The sequence below is a fragment of the Squalius cephalus genome, assembly GCF_949319135.1.
Source record: "Squalius cephalus genome assembly, chromosome: 18".
NCBI lineage: Eukaryota > Metazoa > Chordata > Actinopteri > Cypriniformes > Leuciscidae > Squalius > Squalius cephalus.
Window position 1 is genome coordinate 33,399,901 of NC_137139.1, and position 21,293 is coordinate 33,421,193.

The 21,293-nt window shown below is 42.2% G+C and overlaps 2 protein-coding genes across 2 annotated transcripts in view; both read right to left on the bottom strand.

Moving 5' to 3' along the window:
• Positions 1 to 21,293, bottom strand: part of LOC307146304 (E3 ubiquitin-protein ligase TRIM39-like) — a 39,327-nt gene that overhangs the window by 10,024 nt on the left and 8,010 nt on the right. The window contains exons 2-3 of the mRNA XM_079850202.1: positions 20,619 to 21,175; positions 19,597 to 19,692 (exon numbers count right to left, since the gene is read on the bottom strand). Of these exons, the coding sequence (XP_079706328.1) occupies positions 19,597 to 19,692; positions 20,619 to 21,173 (651 nt within the window). The 5' untranslated portion in view covers positions 21,174 to 21,175. The remainder of the gene's footprint in view (positions 1 to 19,596; positions 19,693 to 20,618; positions 21,176 to 21,293) is intronic.
• Positions 5,187 to 8,235, bottom strand: LOC307145838 (E3 ubiquitin-protein ligase TRIM21-like; the record flags this gene model as incomplete). Its single annotated transcript, XM_079849432.1, has 4 exons — positions 5,187 to 5,794; positions 5,917 to 5,943; positions 7,797 to 7,849; positions 8,204 to 8,235. 4 exons carry the CDS (start codon positions 8,233 to 8,235, stop codon positions 5,244 to 5,246), a joined length of 663 nt encoding a protein of 220 aa, XP_079705558.1. The 3' UTR covers positions 5,187 to 5,243.

Consider the following 21,293-nt stretch of genomic DNA (forward strand, 5'->3'; position numbering starts at 1 on the left):
ATCTTAATCAATACTTCAGACTTCCTGATGGCTTGTGCTAAGGGTTCAAGAGAGAGACAGAACAATAAGGGGGAAAGTGGACAGCCCTGCCTCGTTCCCCGCTGTAAAGGGAACGGGGGGGAAATAATATTACCAGTTATGACTGATGCTGCAGGTGAGCGGTATAATGTCTTAATCATAGAAATGAAGTATTCACCGAAGCCGAAATATTGCAAGGCTGTCCACATATAGTTCCACTCTAGCCTGTCAAAGGCTTTTTCTGCATCAAGTGAAAAGACCGCACAAGGGGTTGGGTGGGAGTCCGCAAAGTCAAGAATATGAAGGAGTCGACGCATATTATCAGATGCATTGCGCCCCTTGATGAAACCAGTTTGGTCCTCCTTGATCAGACTATGAATTACCTTCTCCATACGAGAAGCAATAACTTTAGCATACATTTTTAGATCACATGGGATAAGCGAAATCGGTCTGTAGCTGGAACAATCTAACGGATCTTTCCCTTTTTTAAGAAGCAATGAAATAAGTGAAGTTTTTTGATTTCTATGAAATACCCCGTGTTCAATTGCAAAATTAAATGAATTAAGCATAAGTGTCCCTACCAAATCCCAAATTTCTAAATATAATTCCGGGGGGAGACCATCTAGGCCCGGCGATTTGCCCTTTTGAAGGCTTTTTAGAGAGACATGGAGTTCCTCCAAACTTAATGGGGCCTCCAAAGATTCTTTATCCATCTGTGAGACCCGAGGCAGTTCCAATTTATCTAAATATTGCTTACAAATTGATTCATCAAAATCTGTTTCGGCTTTATACAGGTTTGTGTAGAAACCTTTAAATACATCATTAATTGCCACAGGGTTCGTGGTGACCTGATCATCCGATGATTTTATTGCGCTAATATATGCCTTAGACTCGCATTCTTTCAACCTAAGGGCCAATAAATGACTAGGTCTCTCTGATTCAAAATAATATTTTTGCCTGGTCCTGTGTAAAATAAATTCCGCCTTTGATTTTGAAAGCAAATCATATTCTTCTTTTAAAGAGGACAACTGTGCAGCCTGTAGCTCTGTAAAATGTTGTTTTTGTAGATTTTGTAATGATTGGATTTTATTTTCTAATTGTGTAAACTGGCGGGTTTTCACTTTGGCAAGAGTAGAAGAGAAAGATATACAGAAACCCCGTATGGCACACTTAGTCACCTCCCACAGTTTTTGAGGATCCACATCAGAGGACATATTAATTTCAAGAAACTCCTTAATATGGTCTTTTAAAGAAGTAATGAAAGTCTGATTACTTAATAATGATACGTTAAAGCGCCATCTAGGGGACTTGGCTCTAACATCGGAAAGAGGAACACTGCACAACACAGCAGAATGATCAGATAATAGAATTGGTAATATAGAGATGGAGGAATCAGACGAAATTAAAGATGGGCTGAGAAATATGTAGTCTATCCTAGAAAAAGTCTTGTGTCTATTAGAAAAAAAAGTGAAATCCTTAGATTTAATATTCTGAATTCTCCAAAGATCGATTACATTAAGCTCATTGATAAATTTATTCAGTAATTTAGAGGATAGATTGGCTGTTGTATCAAATTGAGATTTATCTAAAGCAGGATTTATGACAGCATTAAAATCCCCACCCACCACTAGAGGGCAGTCAATCTGCTCAAGCAAAGTTTCGGAAATCTGTGACAGGAATGCACTGTCTGTCTCATTCGGACCATAAATAGAGACCAAAGCTAACCTATTATTATATATTTTGCATCGGATAAAAACAAATCTACCTTTCTCATCATTACCAAGGTGTTCAATTGTTAAATTTAACTTCCGGTTTACAAGGATAAGCACCCCTTTAGTTTTATTTTGAGCGCAGGAAAAAGCTGCCAGTTTGTAATACTTATTCTGGAAACGTGCCACGTCAGATTGCTTTAAATGTGTCTCTTGAATTAAGGCACAGGAAATAGATTTACGATGTAAATATTCTAACACACGAGTTCGTTTAACAGCAGAATTTAAGCCATTCACATTAAGTGATAAAATATTTAGAGTATGCATTGAATATATAGCGTGTAAACGTTGATGTATATTATAGATGCCAAACCTCCTGGATGAGAAATCCCTTTAGAAATACGGTAAAATAAACAAAAGTATAAATGTCTGTTATAAAAAGTAAAAACAACATAAAAACATGAACAACCGACAACCTTGAACAAGGAACAACTCAGACCGCACATTACCGAGAACATAGGTCTGACTAAGCAACATAAAATAGTGATGGTTCGTGACCGATACACTTCAACGCGGGACATGTCTCCCAAAAGCTCGTACTGCCAAAACACATTTTTAATTAAACCAACTCTCCATTAGCCCCCTCCAAAAGGGAAAAAAGAGGAGTCAGTCTTGTCAGCAACGAGATCGGTGTACCGGATATAGAGAAACAATATCTCAGTAGTAGAGAGGAGAGAATATCAGTGAGAATATCAGTTTTTGTTGGTTTATACAGCGTCCATGTCCATTCTGCCCTCATCCACTCCTAAGCAGCTTGGACCATGTTCATCCCGGCCATCAAGCTCCTCCCGCCGGGCTGGAGAGACAGCAGCCACCATTCCCCCGCGCAGAGCCGTGGCATTCGTCTTCTGCTGGGACAGGGAGCTAAAGAAATCCTCCGCTTTCTGAGGGGTATCGAAGCTTTTCTGTTCCCCTTTGTGCCGTAGTTTAATTACGGCCGGATAGATGAGGAAGGGTTGGAGGCCAAGCGCTGTCATCTTCTTCAAAACCGGACCAAATGCCTTTCTCCTGATCACTGTAGCTGGACTGAAGTCGGGAAAAAATAGCAGTGTGACGTTGTTTTGTGAGCATTTCACCGGATAAGCCTGCCGAGCACCCTTCAGGATATCTGATCTGTCATGCCATCTCAGTACACGGAAGATGAGAGTGCGCGGCCGATCGGAGCCCCTCCCTCCGTCATATACGCGGTGTGCCCGGTCAATCTCAATGTCACGGCCCTTCAAGGAAGGAATCCACTTGGAGATATTAACTCTAAGGAAACCAGCCGCGTCGGATCCCTCAGCCCCCTCTGGCAGCCCCACCAATCGTACGTTGTTCCTCCTGCACCTGTCCTCCACATCCGTCATCTTCTCTGTAAGTCGCTCAAGCTGATTTTTTAAGCCCGTGACTGTCCTTCTATCCTCACGTGCAGCTGCTTGAACTGAGTCAACGCGGTCACGTGTCTGCTTCGCCGCGGTATCTATGGCCTCAAACTCCTCTCTTAGCTCTTTAACAGACTTGTTGGTCGCTTGTATGTCTTCACGCAGTTCGCGTAACGCTGGAATCAAAACAGAATCCATCGCCTCTCTTACTGCCGAATTTACAACCGAATTCAACGTGTTTTGCTGCTCTTTAAATGCTAGTTCGATGCGGCTAGCAATAGCATCGTCGAGGTCTTCTCTGGGGATGGCGGAATCTCTGAATTTTTTTCTTAATTGGCGATTGCTGAATCTCTCTTTTCCGATCCCCTTTGTCTGCCTTAGCACTCATGACGGGTCAAATGTAGAGTGGTTCAAATTTTACTGACAGGATCATACAAAATATGGCAAAGTGAGCAGAGCGAAAGACTAAACCTGCATCGCCGTCGAAGGGTCACGTGATCCCCCAAGGGCTGCTATTTTGATTATCTGACATTTATTTCTTTTTTTATTAAGTAAAAAACATGTTAATCCTCCTCCTGCCCATGTTCTCCTTCAATCAATTTAAAAATTAAAGGCTATAAAACAAGTATAAATGTATGAATGTAGCTTATGCTCTACATTATATACAAAAGTATGTTTTTCATTAAGTTGACAGAGTAGATTGACTCACAATATCATGCAGAATCTGCTATTTAACAGATTCAGTTCAGTAACTCTGAATTCAGTGAATCTGGATTAGTCTCTTATGGGGGAAATGACACTAATAATGATGTTTCTTGGTCTTGACAAGCAGTTATACTGTATTATCTACTATATTTGATCATATAAACATGACAGAATTGACTTTAAACATGTAAAAACAAATACTTCTGTTTCTTTCTGTCTAGTTCCCATCCATTTCTTTTTGCCACAATAGAATTGATTTTTGACAATTTCTGTGGTCATTTTTAGACTTGATGGATGTGAAAGATGAAAGTGACAAACTGAGATAATAGTTTTTTAATTGTTAAGTGACAAATTGCTGATATTGTGGTAAAAACTGTCATTGTGAAGCCTTCTAATGCTCTCGCTTCTCTTGAAGAATATGTACTAAATTTAAGGATCATTTACATTGAATAATAATTCAGTATTTTCATTCACAATTAATGTAATTCAACAATAAAGATCCTCCATGTTTTGATTATATTCTGTCTGTCTGTTGTAATGTTTATGTGAGCAGATATTCATTGTTCTCCAATGTGTATTTGCATAATAATTAGCAATCTGTTTAGATTATACTCAATATCAGTTATAGAATTGAACACTTGTCTTTATTCAGATGATGCCGTTATTACAATATAAACCAAAAACCTCAATATTTCACAAGTAATTCAATGTTTACAGCTGGAGAGGAGAGAGAGAAAATGGCTTCAGAGATTTCCTTACAAAATAACATGTTGAAACACAGGAAGTGTAGCATATTATGTACAATTTAACCATATATAATATTAAATCATATGTCAATTTCATAGTATATTTGAAAAGCAAAAGCAAAGTATAAATGAAAAAGAAAAGAAAAATCGTGTTTATTAGAAATACATAGATTCATAATAAATTGGCTATTTAAATGTAGATGAAATATATTTTTTAAACAAATCACACAAATATATGTCTCACAAATATTTGATTATAGTTGATGATTTGTCATTGACTGATTTTTAAAGGCCTGAATATACAGTTTTTTTTTTTGCACTTGTACACATTTTGACCTAACCCACAATCTAAAGTGAGAACTATTTATGGTTCATAAGTTGTTAACAAAGCATAATCTAACTCTTTATATATGAGCAAATTAAACAATAACACTTTAATTACAGTGACAATGAATGAAGATCTCATTATTTGTATATAGTTTATTAATGTATTAACTCCAGTTTATAAACTATTAATTAACTATAAACTAATAGTTTGTAAATGACTTAAGTGCTTTATTACTTTATTATTATAAAGTGTTCTGGTAAAATCTACTTGATTGTGGTTTAGTCCAAAATCTTTTTTTGGTTTTCCTTTACATATTCTAATCCATTAAAGTTGAGACAGGAGTGATGATCAGTGGGTTTGAGTTTTTACCTTCATCATTACGGCCTGGGCTGAAATATGGATAGAGTTTGTCAGTGAAAGTCTGACCAGTGAAAGAGTAGATATGAGATCTGGACTCCACGTCATAAAAAGAGACCAGACCCTCCTCATAATCCACAAACACACCAACCTTCTCAGGGTTCACTCTCAGAGATAAAGAGACAGGTGGATGTTCACCAGCTTTATATTGATTTTCATTCCTCAGAACCACAGTCCAGAATCCATCCTCAGGAGTCAGCCAGATCGCCTTCTTCCTGTTAATGGATTCTCTGGCCACTCCTAAATCCCACCAAGTCTTTCCCTTCACCTGCACCTCATAGTAAAATCTCCCTGAACTGAATCCCTGTTGTGCCAGAACACACAAACCCTGATTAAATCTCTTTGGGTTTTCTTGGATGTTCCGCCTAATGTCTCCATAACTGACTTGTTTTCCATCATCAGACAGGATGAGATATGGATCCGCTGTATCAGGATCCAGAGTCACATCCACTGAGAGAGATCAGACATTATCAATCAACTTCAGAACAAACATTTTCAGATGTACAGTATATAATATAGATTAACACAGTATTGTGAGTGTATTGAATAAAATGGTGTCAGTCACACTGTACCTGCAAACTTCTGCACAAACTTCAACCCTGTGGACACAGATGACAATATAATGATGAATTATTCATAGCAATAATTTCAGGTTCTGTTTCGTTCTTACTGACCGCCAGATGCAGTGTAAACATTATGGATTATCACAGCGCCAGGTCGATAGGTTGAGAGAATATACCAACAAAGTCACGTGGCTTGACGTACAGTATGCTGAGCCCTGGAGGGTATAGGCTACAGTAGCTCAGCACTCTACCTATTTCGCTTTCTCGCCTGGTTGAGATAGGTTGTATTGGTTGAGTGATTATTCGCGCTGTCAAGTGCAGCTTACAAATACATTTGTGACAAATACTTTCCTCGAATACATTTTTTGTTCCTCGGTTCAATCCGCCAGCCATTTTAGACACTTCTCTTTTTCGTGAGATAATTGTTTGTATTACCTGTCGGTTCACCCGAGGTTATTGTTTTATTTATTTTGTATTAATTTTTCATCCCGCTTACTTAACCTTACGGTGCTATCCGAGGGTGTTATTAGCGAGTAACGGTCATGACATCTGCCCGTCGTGTTTGGGTGTTCAACATCTGCGAGATGCTCTCACGGACCCGTGCATGCACTGCAGTCTTTTGCCTATGTCGGAACGACGGCTCCCTCTTGCCGAGTTAAGGCCATTGCACACTGAGTCCGAAATTTTCGTATGCGTTTTTTCGTGTTCGTCAGCCTTAAAATTCGTCATGCACAGAAACCTTGCACACTGAGTCCGATGCGTATTTATTAAACCTTTGCGGAAAAAAAACGCAAAAAATACTAAATGGATTTGTCAAGCAGTGAGGATGATTTTGTTGCCCTCTTTCTTCTTAAAAAGAGAAAAATAAAAAGAGGAAATATTGGGTCCATCCAATGCTGAGATTGCGCCGAGAGGAAGGAGAGTTTCACCTCCTTATCAAGGAGTTGCGAAATTATCCCGAGCGATTCAAAATTTACCTCAGAATGTCGGTGGAACAGTTTGATGCTTTGCTAGCATCAAAGATGGGCTAGATGGGCATGTGAACGCCATCAGCGTTTCTCACAGGTTCGCGTTTAAAGTCTGTGTAGAGGGAATGGTGTCGTCTTAGCGGCACCTAATTTAATAACAAATGATCGTTGCGACGGAAGCAAATCAATCAAAACTAACTTTAGATGGAAAATAACTTAACTCTGCTATAAAGCCAAAACAATCTCTGTTACCTTAAATTATACGCTTATCTCTGTGAAGCTGCTTTGAAACAATCTACGTTGTTAAAAGCGCTATATAAATGAAGATGACTTGACTTGACTTGACTAGCGATACTGGAGCCACATATTAAAAAGAAGACCACCAATTTCCGTGAACCAATCGATCCTGAACAGAGACTGGCAGTATGTCTAGGTATGGACCCTTTTTACAGTCTATGGTATGGACACACACACACACACGGCCGGTGGAAGCGCTGGGCAGACAGAACAGCTGTATACAGGTTATGTTTTCCGAAATTTCGATCTGATTGAAAGGGGAGGTGGCTCTGAATTGTCAAAAAAATCTCTCAAAATACTGGCTTTGGATGCGAAAAACGCAGAAAATCGAACCCGATCCGAATTTTTTTATTACGGACGAAAGTTTCGTAGACAGTGTGCAAGCGTGATTGACATAACGTGAGGTCGAATTTTTTTTTTTACTTGCGAAAATTTCGGATGCGAATTTCAGACTCAGTGTGCAATGGCCTTTAGACCCTAATTCAACAGTGAAACTTGGGCAGTTAGATGTAGCCCCTTCGCGCACTCGGAAGCGCAGGGCGACGGCGGCAGCTGGTGCTCCCCTCCCATCTAAGAAGGCCAAATCGCGAGGTGATGAACATTCACATGTTGAGAAAGGTTCACTTTCTATGACGGTGTCGGTGCTTTCTCGCTTCAGCCTGTCACATCTGCTACACCTGTGAAGATGACACAAGAGGATGAGAATGTTCAGAATCAGGGAGCTGGGTAAGAGTCTCTTGATTCCCCTTGTTTTTCTCACCAGAGTTTGATGTGCTTTCTACAAGTGCTTCAGATTCCTTTTTTCACGATCATGGGGATACTATGGATGTTGCTGCACAACCATCGCCTCAGGCTGTTTTCACTGGTTACCCAGCAGCGGAGGGGTCTAGTGGGGGGTCAGTTCAGTCGTCTGGACAAGCCCAGTCCTCCTCCGATGAGACTTTGGCTGTGCTTCGAATGGCAGTTGCTCATCTAGGACTTGATGAGTCACCTGTCCAATCTGCCCAAACAAATGTTTTTTTCAGACAGACCACAGCTGCAACTTCTTTTGCCATGCCACCATGTAAGGATTTTGCGGCTGAATTCTCAAATGCTCTCACTGGTTCTGGTCCGCCTAAGTGGCGCTCAAAGATTGCTCGAACGCTAGCATCTATGGCTGAAGCAGATTCTATCGGGGTGGGTCGTGCTCCGGAAATAGAGCAGCCTGTGGCACCTTTGGTGGTGTCTCCTGATGAGGCTCTACGAGGGAATGTGCGATGTCCCAGTGCGCAATGTGGTCGTACGGATTCCTTGCTAAAAAAGGCATATGAGTCTGTTGCCTACATTACTCGACCAGAAAACACAATCTGCCAGTTACTTCTTGCTGCCACCAGTATGCTGGAACCTGCAAATGCGGATCCCTCTATTTCACAGTTTCTGCAAACTGCTCTGTTGGCAACAGGCCATGTGACCCGCGAGCTGGGTAGTCTTACAGCCACTCTTCTGGCAGCCCGCCGCCAAGTGTGGCTTGCCCAAGCACGATTGCCGGAGGACTGTAAGAAAACCTTGAGAGATCTTCCATTTGTTCCTGGGCATCTTTTTGGTCCAAACTGTTGGAAAAGAGGGTAAAGCTGTCTGAAGCCACTCGTCAACTGACACAGGTGCAGCGCAACCCTACCTTTAGGATGTCAGCGGTTCAGACCCGACATCACTATGCCACATCGGAGCAACGTTTCCGCCGGCACGCTACACCTCAGTCACAGCCCCCTCAAAGACCTCGTGTTCCTGAAGATGCGAGAGTTTTTCGCCCCCCTCATCGACAGTTTCCAGGAGGACCCCGTCAGCGCCCCCAACGAACACTAAAAATCGCACACATAAAGCCTGAGGCAGTCAGGCCGGTGATCGATCGTTTTTCAATAGGTCAACTGGAGTACTGGAGATCCAACACAGCAGATCCCTGGGTGATGGCGACTCTGAGCAGGGCATATACTCTACAGTTTCGACGCCGGCCTCCCAGATTTTCAAGAATTGTTCCTACGATTGTCAGAGACGCGGTTCACGCAGTGGCTCTCTCTCTGGAAATTTGTTCACTGTTAGAGAAGGGAGCCATAGAAAAAGTTCATCCCCTCGTTCAGGGAGATGGGTTCTATTCAACATATTTTCTTGTTCCGAAGAAGGACTGTGGTTTCTGCCCAATTCTTGATTTGAGGCTTCTGAATTTGTTCCTGAAGGTCCTTCCTTTTCGAATGCTGCGCACAGCCGATGTTCTTCGGTCTGTGACTGCAGACGATTGGTTTGTAAGTGTCGACCTGAAAGATGCATACTTTCATGTCCCAATTGCTGTACATCACAGAAAGTTTCTGCGTTTCAGTTTCCTGAATCAAGCTTACCAGTTCAAAGTGCTACCCTTCAGCCTTTCCCTTGCTCCTTGCGTCTTCACAAGGTGTGTGAGTGCAGCTTTGTCTCCTCTTTGGATGAGAGGTATGCATATTCTTCCTTATTTGGACAACTGGCTTCTCTGTGCCCCAACAGAGCGGCAGGCTGAACAAGACTCCAGACTGCTTTTGAGACAGATTCTGCTTTTGCAGAAGCTGGGGTTTTCTGTGAACGAGAAAAATAGCCATCTGATTCCATCACAGACCACTACGTTCATAGGAATGACCCTGAATTCCTGTCTAATGTCTGCCTCCCTGTCTCATGAACGTGTGACGAACATTCTGCAACTTTTGGCTCGCTTTCACCCGGGGGTGTCTTTGCAGTACGAGGTGGTCCTACGACTGATAGGGATGTTAACAGCGGCTACAGTGGCGATCCCCCTGGGTTTACTCCACCTCAGACCACTCCAGTTATGGAACAACAGTTTGCGGCTAGATCCCACCAGGCATCGCCATCGACTGGTTATAATTTCTCACCATTGCATATGTGTGTTGCGGCGGTGGAGACAGTTAAAGTTTCTAAAGGCAGGAGTGCCTCTGGGTGTTGTTCCCTCTCATCGGGAGTTGGTCACAGCAGATGCTTCCCTCACAGGATGGGGGGCAACGTGGAATTGGAGGGGTATTTGCGGGCGCTGGTCCAGGCCACAGAACATATCAACCTGCTAGAACTAAGGGCAGTGTTCTTGGCTCTAAAGTACTTCATGCCGGTTCTGGCAGGCCGCCATGTTCTCGTTCGGTCCGACAATACCTCAACAGTGTTCCATCTGAACCACCAGGGCGGCACGAGATCCCGCAGGTCTCTACGGCTGACTTACGAGATCCTGACATGGTGTCAGCCACGTCTCGCTTCACTGAGGGCAGCTCATATTCCAGGAGCGTGCAACCAGACAGCGGATGCTCTTTCCAGGTCTTTCCAGTACATCCAGGGGAATGGAGGCTTCATCCAGATGTAGTACAGGAGATCTGGCTACGATTTGGAAGAGCAGAGGTGGATCTTTTTGCTTCAGAGATGACCACCCACTGCAGATTATGGTTCGCAAGGACAGAAGTGTCCAGCCCCCTGGGCCAGGATGCGCTGTCTCACGAATGGCCGAACTGCCTGCTATATGCGTTTCCACCTATCCCTCTGTTATAGGAGACGTTGCACAGGATCTCCCTGTGCAAGCACAGAGTGTTACTTGTGGCACCACGGTGGCCATCCAGACCATGGTTTCCTTTGTTGCTGAGACTTCTGACAGGAAATCCATGGAAGTTTCCCCCCAAGAAGGACCTCCTCTCCCAGCTGGAGGCCAGTGTCTGGCACCCGGACCCGGCTCGTCTGCAGCTTTGGGTCTGGCCATTGGGCTAAATCCTTCCCTGGAGCATTGTGACCCTGCTGTTATTCACACCATCTCTAATGCTAGGGCTTCTTCCACACGACAGATTTATGCTTCCCGTTGGAAGCTTTTTTTCTGCATGGTGTGAGGAACAGGGGCTCGATCCTGCAACATGTGACATTCCGAGTATCTTAAGCTTTCTTCAACATTTACTGGAGGAAGGAAAAGCGGCTTCCACATTGAAAGTGTACGTAGCTGCAATTTCTGCATATGATGTTCCAGTTGGTGGCTCTTCTCTTGGCTCTCACAGTCTTGTCTGCAGTTTTCTGAAGGGCGCGCGCCGTCTGAACCCTGCTCGGGATCCTCATTTTCCTGTGTGGGATTTGTCACTCGTGCTTGCATTCCTGTGCTCACCCCAGTTTGAGCCCTTGCAAAGCATTGACATTAAATGGTTGTCCTTAAAGACTTATTTTTTTTTAGCTATTGCTACTGTGAAACGAGTCAGTGAGTTGCACGCGCTGTTAGCGAACTGTGCTTGCTCTGGTTACCGGATGACTCCGGGGTGGTTCTACGACCCAATCCTTCTTTTCTTCCGAAGGTCCTTCTTCCTCAGTTTGTAAATCAGCACATAGAACTGGCCTCTTTTCAGACTTCTTCAGGGTCTAATTCAAGTGCCCAACTTTTGTGTCCTGTTTGTGCCTTGAAGTGTTATGTGAACTCTACTGTTCAATTTAGACAGTCAGACCAGTTATTTGTCTGCTATGGTGGTGTGAAGAAGGGCGCTTCAGTGTCGAAGCAGAGATTGTCGAACTGGATAGTAGAGACCATTACGCTGGCTTACAAGACAGCAGGGAGACCACTGCCCCGGGGACTAACTTGCCATTCCACTAGGGACATCTCATCTTCATGGGCTGTTTTTAGAGGATTTTTCCTGGTAGATATCTGCACTGCTGCTACCTGGGCTTCTCCATGCATGTTTGTCCGGTTTTATAAGGTCAACGTTGCTGCTCATCATGCCATTAGTTTTGCGGTTCTTCTGGAGCAGCCTTAATTCATCAGGTGGGTGGCATTCCTCATGACTATGTTGGTATGTGTCATCCATAGTGTTTACACTGTCTCTGGCGGTCAGTAAGAATGAAACAGAATGCTAGTTACGCATGCAACTGAGGTTCTGTGAATTCTGGATGACCGCCAGAGTTCTCAGTCACTCGGAATGCGCGAGAAAGGCGTACCGAGGTAGAGTGCTGAGCTACTGTAGCCTATACCCTCTAGGGCTCAGCATACGTCACGCCACATGACTTTGTTGGTATATTCTCTCGACCTATCTAGCAGGCGCTGCGATAATCCATAGTGTTTACACTGCCTCTGGCGGTCATCCAGAATTCACAGAACCACAGTTACATGCGTAACTAGCGTTAACAGTGAGTTTCTTTCTACTGGCAGCATCAGTGGCATGAGAACATTTCACTAATAAAACCATGAGATACATTTTCCTAATTTTTTAAGGAAACTTTCAATTTTGAGGCTTGAATTGAGGAACCAATTAAGCTGATTAAATGAAGGAAAAAAGGCTACTATTTATTTTTTAGAGAATTAGTTCAATTATGCAGTTTTATTTAGAGACACCATTGTTAGTTCCCAGCATGCTTTACACATGGCTGGAAATGAAAAACACATTTCACAAAGAAAATATTAAATTCATTGTGTCATATATATTAAATAATTTAGGAGATTTTATATTATTTAGGTAGATTTCATTAAAGAAATTAACCCTTAAAAATATGATATTTTTGAGTAGTTTTTAAGGCTTGATTTCTTTAATGAAATCTAAATCTAAATGTAATATTGTTACCATAATTTTTTTTTTAAATAGCATGTAACAATTTTTACAGTGATTTGTATTAGTGTTTGTTCATGAATAGTCACATCATATCATTTACATGTCTCTAAATTAAGTTAAAGCAATACTGCAATAACTGGTTATAACAGTTAAAGTTTGGATATAACTGAAGTTTGAACATAGACTAGGGTTAGTAAGTGATTTTATCATACCAGTCAAATGCTAACATGGCAAGTTTAAGTTATGTTATGATTATATTTCTCAAACAGTGTGATCTTTTGCAGACTGAGACAAAATAATTATGGTGATCACCAACTTTTTATTCAACCCAAAATATTCCTTGAAAAACTTAATTTGTTAATTACTTAATTAAAAAAAAAAAAAAACTCTCTACACTGTATTTGATATTCACATACCAGTTTGACTGAGTTTTTCATTCAGTGTCTCATCTAGAGTTTTCTTCAGTTGAGTCAGAGCTCTTTTCAGAGAGTTCACATTCACATCAGAGTCAATCCTGATCTCAGTCCAGTTCTTGGTGTGTGGACGAGTGTTCAGGGATGAGCTCATCTACAGCAGGAGAGAGAGAAGACTGTTAAATATGATAATTAGTTTTAAAGCAGTTAATACGATATGTTTTTGTCACAGTGTCTGGTTTGTTTCCCTGGGTGTCCACCTGAGGTCCTCTTCCCCACGGTGTCATTCACATTAGGAACTGCATTCCCCACAATCCTTATCTGCACTCATCACTGTTCATTGCACCCAGCTGTTCCCCATCATGATTGTTAGTTTCTGTGTGTATAAATACCCTGCCTGTTTAGTGTTTTGTTACAGAGTCCTTGTTAATCGTCACTACACTTCTGGTCTGCGTTTTTGCCTGTTTCTTGTTTTGTTTCTTGTGTTTATTGGACTGCTATCATGGATTTTGAACCTTGCCTGGATGACTACGAGATGGATTACACTTTAATAATTATTTTCCTGTGTGTCCCCGTGACAGTTTTAGACAGGAGCTTTCTAACACAGTTGAGGCAAAACTTCTGTATGGATATGGATTATATCACCATACTTCCTCTAGTTGATTGATTACATGAAGAATTGCTTATATATTCTGTATTAAAACATTTCTTAAATAGTTAAATATGCAAATGAAGCATTGTCTAATTGAATATGCACTGATTTGATTAAATATCAAGAACAGAATAAAGCAAAATATCTAAATATTGAATAAAGCCAGGTTCAACATTCTTGTTTGATTTTGTTGACATATTAGAGTTAAAGGTTTTTACTGATGCGATTTTGGATTTTTTTTTACTCCTTAAATCAGAAAATAGCAGACAGAAAAAAAATGCTTTTTCATCATGTTTTTAGGAATAAGATGTTGTATAAATCAGGTGAATGATATATGAACAAACCCCTCAGTAAAAACCTTTAGAATATAGACAGGAATAAAACTGTAAAGTTTGGTGTGTGTAAAGCTGCAGACGTGGAGATTTCTGATGGAGGGTTCTTTTAATTCCCTTTCGAGAACGGTCACTTCGTATTGCGTAGCTAATCCGCAGTGGGGGGAAACTCCTTTCCTCGAGAAATATTGAAGCTAATAATTTAAAACGCAGTGCAGCTCACAGCGAACACAGCAGAGCGTCTAGCTCACCCATTGGCTGTGCTGTGGCAACTGCACAACCTATGGCCTAGCGCCTCTGACGTGCGACCCAATCAAGTGACTTGCCGCCAGACACGTCAGAGCACGCCTAAATGGGCGTGGCATCAGTCTATAAAGGAAGCCCATTCTGGCCATATAGCAGATTATCACTCCTTCAGCGACTCTTCATATCTCTGACTCCTCTGAAGCCTTCGCCGTGGAAACAAGCCAAACAGCTAGAGCGAGCCTTACATACAGCGGACAGCGCCTTCAACTCACCTCGAAGCCACTTTTCTGTTGCGCGCGCCCTCCGTGTCGTGCGTCTTCAGCATGATTCAGACGAACACAATGAGCGTCAGAACGAGTGAGCCCACGCCAGCCCCGCCTCCCGCGTGACTCACTTTCTCCAGAGATTTTCTCCGGTGTTATTCAACACCTTCAAAGAGAGCTCGCTAATCCCTCACAGTTCCCTCTTAGTTCCCTCTTAGCTCAGGTGACTGTAGATGCTTTAACTGCAGCAAGGGCCCATTACGAGCACACACCTCCTGCAAACTAACGCTGCTTTATCAGAGAGCCAATAAGCACAATAAGAGCACTTCTCTGTCAATCCAAACAAACAGAGCGGACTATAACTGCAGTCAATGGGCCAGCTGTAAAGCGCGCACCGCTGCAAACAAACACTGTTCTCACAGCAGCTCAAACAGGGTGAGAAATACTGTAAATGTTTCCCCTACAGCCCCCCGCTCACAGGTGGCTGGAAACGTTCTCAAATCAGTCACCAGGCCCGTTACAAAGCACGCGCCACTGATACCGCACACTATCACTGCAGTCAGCGCGCCCGCTAAGAAACGTGCGCCACCACAGATAGTCACTGCTTTGACAGCAGCTCTGATAGAGCGAGACATGAGTGTTCACAAATCAGTCTGAGCCCGTCATAAGACACGCTGCACTGAAGCACAAAAGAGTATGTTTCAAAACACAAAACACAGGTAATAGGTCCCCCTATGCTAGGCGGCCCATCCCCAGTTGTCGTTCAAACCCTATAGCCACAAGGGCCGAGGCCTGGCAAGCCATCCCCGAAGTGTCAGTTTAGGTTATGAACATCATAAAGCGAGGTTATTCGCTCCAATTCGCTCACAGACCCCCATGATTTCAGGCAGTCGTCTAGACTTCGGTGAGAAGCAACGTAGCTTACGTGCTTCGCGCCTAAATACAAAACCTACTAGCAAAAGGGGCGATAGAATTAGTCCCCCCCACGCTGAGTCAGTCAGGGCTTACAGCCGCTACTTCCTTGTACCAAAGAAGGACGGTGGCACCTGCCCCATTTTAGATCTGAGACATCTGAACAAAGCTCTTATAAGACGGCTGTTCAGATTGATAACTACCAAACAAATCCTTGCGCAGGTTCGCCAGGGGGATTGTTTTTTTGAGGTGGATCTGAAAGATGCTTACTTTCACATTCAGATAACGCCCAATCACAGGCCATTCTTGAGATTCGCCTTTGAGGGACCGGTTTATCAATACGGTTAATCAATATCCTACCGTTCGGTCTGTCCCTAGCACCTCGCACTTTCACGAAGTGCATGGACGCTGAGGCAACAGGGAGTGCGCGTGCTGAACTATCTTGACGATTGGCTCATTATGTCTCAGTCGAAGACCCAATTATTGACACACAGATCAAGCGACAAATCCTGACAGATTGCAATAGTGCGGCAGGCTACGCACTACTCGTTCCCTTACTCTCAGGCAGACTGTTCCCTTACTCTCACACAGACCGGAGCACTAAAGGGTCATGAAGCAGAGGCTATCTAGATGGATAGTAGACGCCATCTCTCTAGCATATGAGGCCGTGGGCAGGTTTGCCCCATAGGCGCTAGAGCCCATTCTACGAGAGACATGGCCTCTTCGTGGGCTTGGTCTAGTGGTGTACCAATTCAAGACATATGTGCGGCGGCTGGTCCAGACGATGTCTGGTCTTATCAGTCTATCTATTACTGTCCATAAGCACAATTGTCCTGGGACTTATGTCTGGAGCGAGCCTGGCTCTTATGCTCCAGCCCCTTATTCATGAAAGCAGACTCAGGTCTGGTTACTGTCACTATATTGGGGTTTATTGTGGCTTTTGTCTGTGAGCCTTGGGTGCTTCCCTAGGCTCCAGTTGTATGCAGCCAGTTGTTAATAGTGCGGCGTTTTACATTGCATCCCCACTGCGTATTAGCTACGCAATACGAAGTGACCGTTCTCGAAAGGGAACGTACTCGGTTACTAACGTAACCTCAGTTCCCTGAGAGTAAGGGAACGAGTACTATTGCAATCTGTCAGGATTTGTCGCTTCAGTCTATTTAAACCTGCTATATGGCTAGAATGGGCTTATTTTATAGGCTTATGCCATGTCACTAAGTCACTTGATAGGGTTGCGTGTCAGAGGCGCTAGGCCATAGGTTGTGCAGTTGCCACAGCACAGTCAATGGGCGAGCTAGACGCTCTGCTGTGTTCGCTGTGCAACTGCACTGCGTTTTAAATTATTAGCTTCAATATTTTTTTTTGAGGAAAGGAGTTTCCCCCCACTGCGTATTAGCTACGCAGTACTCGTTCCCTTACTCTCAGGAACCGAGGTTACGTTAGTAACCGAGTACGTTCACTGAAACTAAAACCACACACACTAAAAACCCTCTGGTTTCCCCCACAATCCCAAGACAGGAATATTTCTCATTTTCATTTAGTCTAACTGAAACTACAACTGAAATAAAAATTAATAAAACTATAAACATTTAAAACATAAAAAAATGTATACAAATGTCAAAAAACAACTAAATTATTAAAACTTTAACTAAAATGAAAATGGAAATACTAAAATATTACATAAAATATGAATAAAATAACTACTTAGGAGAAAAACGTAATGACAGACAGCTGAATGTAATCAGTTACCAATGAGACTAACTAGGATGCAATTAAGACTAAACTGAACTCAGGGGCTGTTTGCATGATGTTTTCAGCTAAAAACGTTTAAAAAAATTATGTTTTGCCCCGTTCATTTACAGTACACGACCATGGCGTTTTGGGTTCCTGAAAACGGGTTTCAAAGTACAAGTTTTTAAAAATGGTCTCCGTGTAAACAATAAAAACGCAAATCTCTGAAGACGATGATGTCATGCATCTAATGGTCTGGCAGCAGATGAATGGCGATTGTTTTGATAATGGTGTCGAAGAAAACTCAAAGGAAAAACTTCTCCATTTTCATCATATTGTTGTCGTGTAAACGTATCCTCAAGCACAAGAAACAAACACATGCCGGCATCCGTCTCCACACCCCACAGAGTGAATATGTGGGAAAGCTTCTTTCACTCTTGTCCTTCCTTCACAATTTATCCCTTCCCTTCACCCATTCTTCCCTTCACTCAGTTCAATCAGAATGATTACATGAAAAATATAATGTTCTGTCAATGCAAGTGAATTGACAGTCATGTTTGGTATCATTTTAAAGGTTTCAGTGCGATTGGTACAATGGTCTCAAGTCCAGAGAAATAGACCACAAGCTACAAGTTAGAGAGTTTAGAAATACTTTGCTTACTGTGGAGGGAGAGCCCTTTACCAGTGTATTTCATGCAAATTACCTTCTGTCCTCAATAAGGTCTAAACTACCCAAGTCTGGGATCTTTAGTGCCTCCATTTGGAGGATGTTTTGTCTTGTTCTGATTCTGTAGTCAGATCAACCCATAATGCTGAAGGTCTTCCATACACTCAGCATTATGCATCTTTCATATGTCATGTATGCATATTTTACTCTTTATTTCTGAGCATTTTGTATTGTTTTGTATTGATTATGTAATTGGCATTATAACTTTGCCTGACTTATCTGAGATTATTACTGTTGTAGTGTTGTACTGTTGTACCATACTAGATCTCAGGTTAGAGCATGCAGCACATCAGGTGAGGTTCTAGATGTCTGAATAACTGCTTGATTTTAGTTAAGTTGTTATATAGTTGCATTCACTATAGGGAGCTAGACAATACAATTTAAATAATAGCAAGCAACATTACTTTATAGAATTAGCCATAACCTCTGGATATTGTTTGAGCTTTAACCAAGTTGTTATATAGGCGACTGTAAGGGACCAAACGGAATTACTATTTAAATAATGGCATTGGGCGGCCTATTAAATGTTATTAGTCATAACCTCTGCTCTGACTAATGATCAGACTGGCGAGTTTGTGACCGTGAGATTCATGTTAACGGTGTGAGACTCTGAACAACAATGGAATCCAAGTGAACAAGTACAATCTAAAGTAAAGAGTTAAACAGAATAATAAAATATCTAGATAAATATAAATGACCAATAATCCATTGGCATTCCAACCTAAATTCAAGGTCAAGATAAAATTGAGTCAGATAAAAGTGTAATTGAAATGAAATCACTTTGCGCACTGAAAAGACAGAAGACACAGAAACCTTCAGCCACACCATTGGACACCGTCGTTGGGCCAACTGGGTGGACCTTAAAGAACAGAGTGTTTGTCCTGTAATATTGTACATATTGACTGAGACAGATGCTGACAGACCTGTATGAGATGGAGATGATCGTCAGTGTGTGAGAGCTGCTCCAGCTCAGTGTTTCTCCTCTTCAGCTCAGTGATTTCCTGATGCAGCTCTTTAATGAGATCTTTAGCCTGTTTCTCTGTTGCTTTCTGCTGTTCCTCCATCATCTTCAGCTGCTTAGACTGACATTTCTTAATGGAGCGGATCAGATCAGTGAAGATCTCAACACTTTCCTCTGTGTTTCTCTGATGAATGAGAACAGTTCTAATTGTTAATCTATTCCGTATTCACATATTATTTACAGGGAAAGTTCACCCCAAAATGAAAATTCTATCATCTTTAATTAAACTTATGTTACTTGAAATGTGTGATTTTCAGTGTAACACAAAATAAATGTTTGTGCTGCTCTTGAGGACGAGCTGTTGAAGAACTCCAATAGAACTCATACAACAGATTTGTGGAAAAAATCATATGTGTTTGGAGCAACATGAGGGTTACTAGATGATGGCAGAACTCACAATGTAATTCAAAGCTTTTATTAAATAGATTTAACTATTATGATGCATATAATTTTTTTTAATGTATTTTTTTGTTAGGATAGTTAGAAAGTGAAAGTGAAATGGGGATCGGAAACTACCATGAGTCAGGATATGAACTCGGGTTGATCGAAGCACAAACCTTTCTCAGCTCTACTGCGTGTTTAATCTCTTGAATCTTCTTCATTCTGTCCTGGATCATCTGATGAACATCTGTCTGTGTCTGAACCAGCTGATTCTACATACAGAGAAAAACACAGACACATTTATCCCTGGATAGAGCTTTCCATCTTCTTACAGTCTAATTTATTTGTTTAAAACCATTTAAAGATCAAATTAATTCAAAATAATAGTTTAAATCTTTTAGTCCATGTCTGACTGTTTTGAGAGTGACAAAATCAGCTTTTATCAGATATAATGAAAGGTTCTTAAACATGTCAAGACACAGGAAAGAAAATGTCTAGGTTTACTAATGTTACTAACCCCTATTCCCTGAAGAAAGGAACGGAGATGTTACGTTGGACTGAACTGATGTATTGTAATCTCGCATTAGAGCCCAATCACCTTTGAGTGGTAACAGAACAAGCCAATGTGAGATTTACATTGCAAGCCACTCCCTGCTTCTGGGTAAAACTCTGACATTAAGTTTTCTGCGGAGGAGCTGAGACGGGGTCCCGGCCGTTTCAACGAAGGTACAGGCGTTGTGTACAGGTGACTTGGTAACATCAGTCAGTCACGTTCGATGTTCCCAGTCATGGTTGGAGGATTCCACTCAACAATCTGCTGGAGCCCCGAATAAGATGCTGGATCCCCCATGGGACCGCGGGGATTCACCCGGCAGGAGAGACACACAAACAAAGGAACAACTCACTCACTGAATGATGATTGAAGAGCAGAGTGAAACAACATCTGCTCTGCTCCAAAGCAAAAGCTTAATGTGTGAGTTTGCACACTGCCTAATATAACTGGAAGCTGGAAGTGGCTTGCGATGCAAATCTCTTTCGCCAATGTGCATTGACTTGTTCTGTTACCACTCGATGGTGATTGGGCTCTCGGGCGAGATTCCTATACGTCAGTTCAGTCCGATGTAACGTCGAACGTGACTGACTGATAGGGAACTGCATTTCATGGGGTGTTTAAAGTGTTTTGTCTGTAACTCTTTACCTTCTTCTCTCGACTCTCCTCCTCTATAGGAACAGTGTTGTGAGTCCTGTGTTCTCCTTCAGTGCAGGACAGACAAACACACGTCTGGTCATCTCTGCAGAACAGCTCCAGAGGTCTCTCGTGTTTCTTGCATATATAATCCTCCAGATTTTCCACAGCGTTGATCAGTGTGTGTTTCTTTAGACGTGGGACTCTGAGATGAGGCTCCAGATGAGTCTCACAGTAAGAGCTTTGACACGTCAGGCAGGTCTTCACTGCTTTCTGCTTTCTTCCATCACAGAAGTCACAGAACACCTCAGATTCTCCTGGATTGAGCTTCTCCTTTAAGTGTTGCACAACTTCTCTGAGTGTTGTATTAATCTTGAGCTCAGGTCTTCTGCTGAATTTTTCTTTACAGAGTGGACAGAAGCAGGTCCGTGTGTTCGTCCAGCACTTGATCAGGCAGGTTCTGCAGAAGTTGTGTCCACATGGAGTGGTGACTGGATCAGTGAACACTTCCAGACAGATGGAGCACTGGAGCTCCTCATTTAGAGCTGGACCACTGGAGGATGCCATGGCTGAAAAGATAAGTAATGACGACAATATATCATCTGCATTGCTGAAGAGAGCAACTTTCATAATACAAGTAATATTCACTGAGTAAATTAGTTTGTGTTCTAAAATGTATGTTGCATG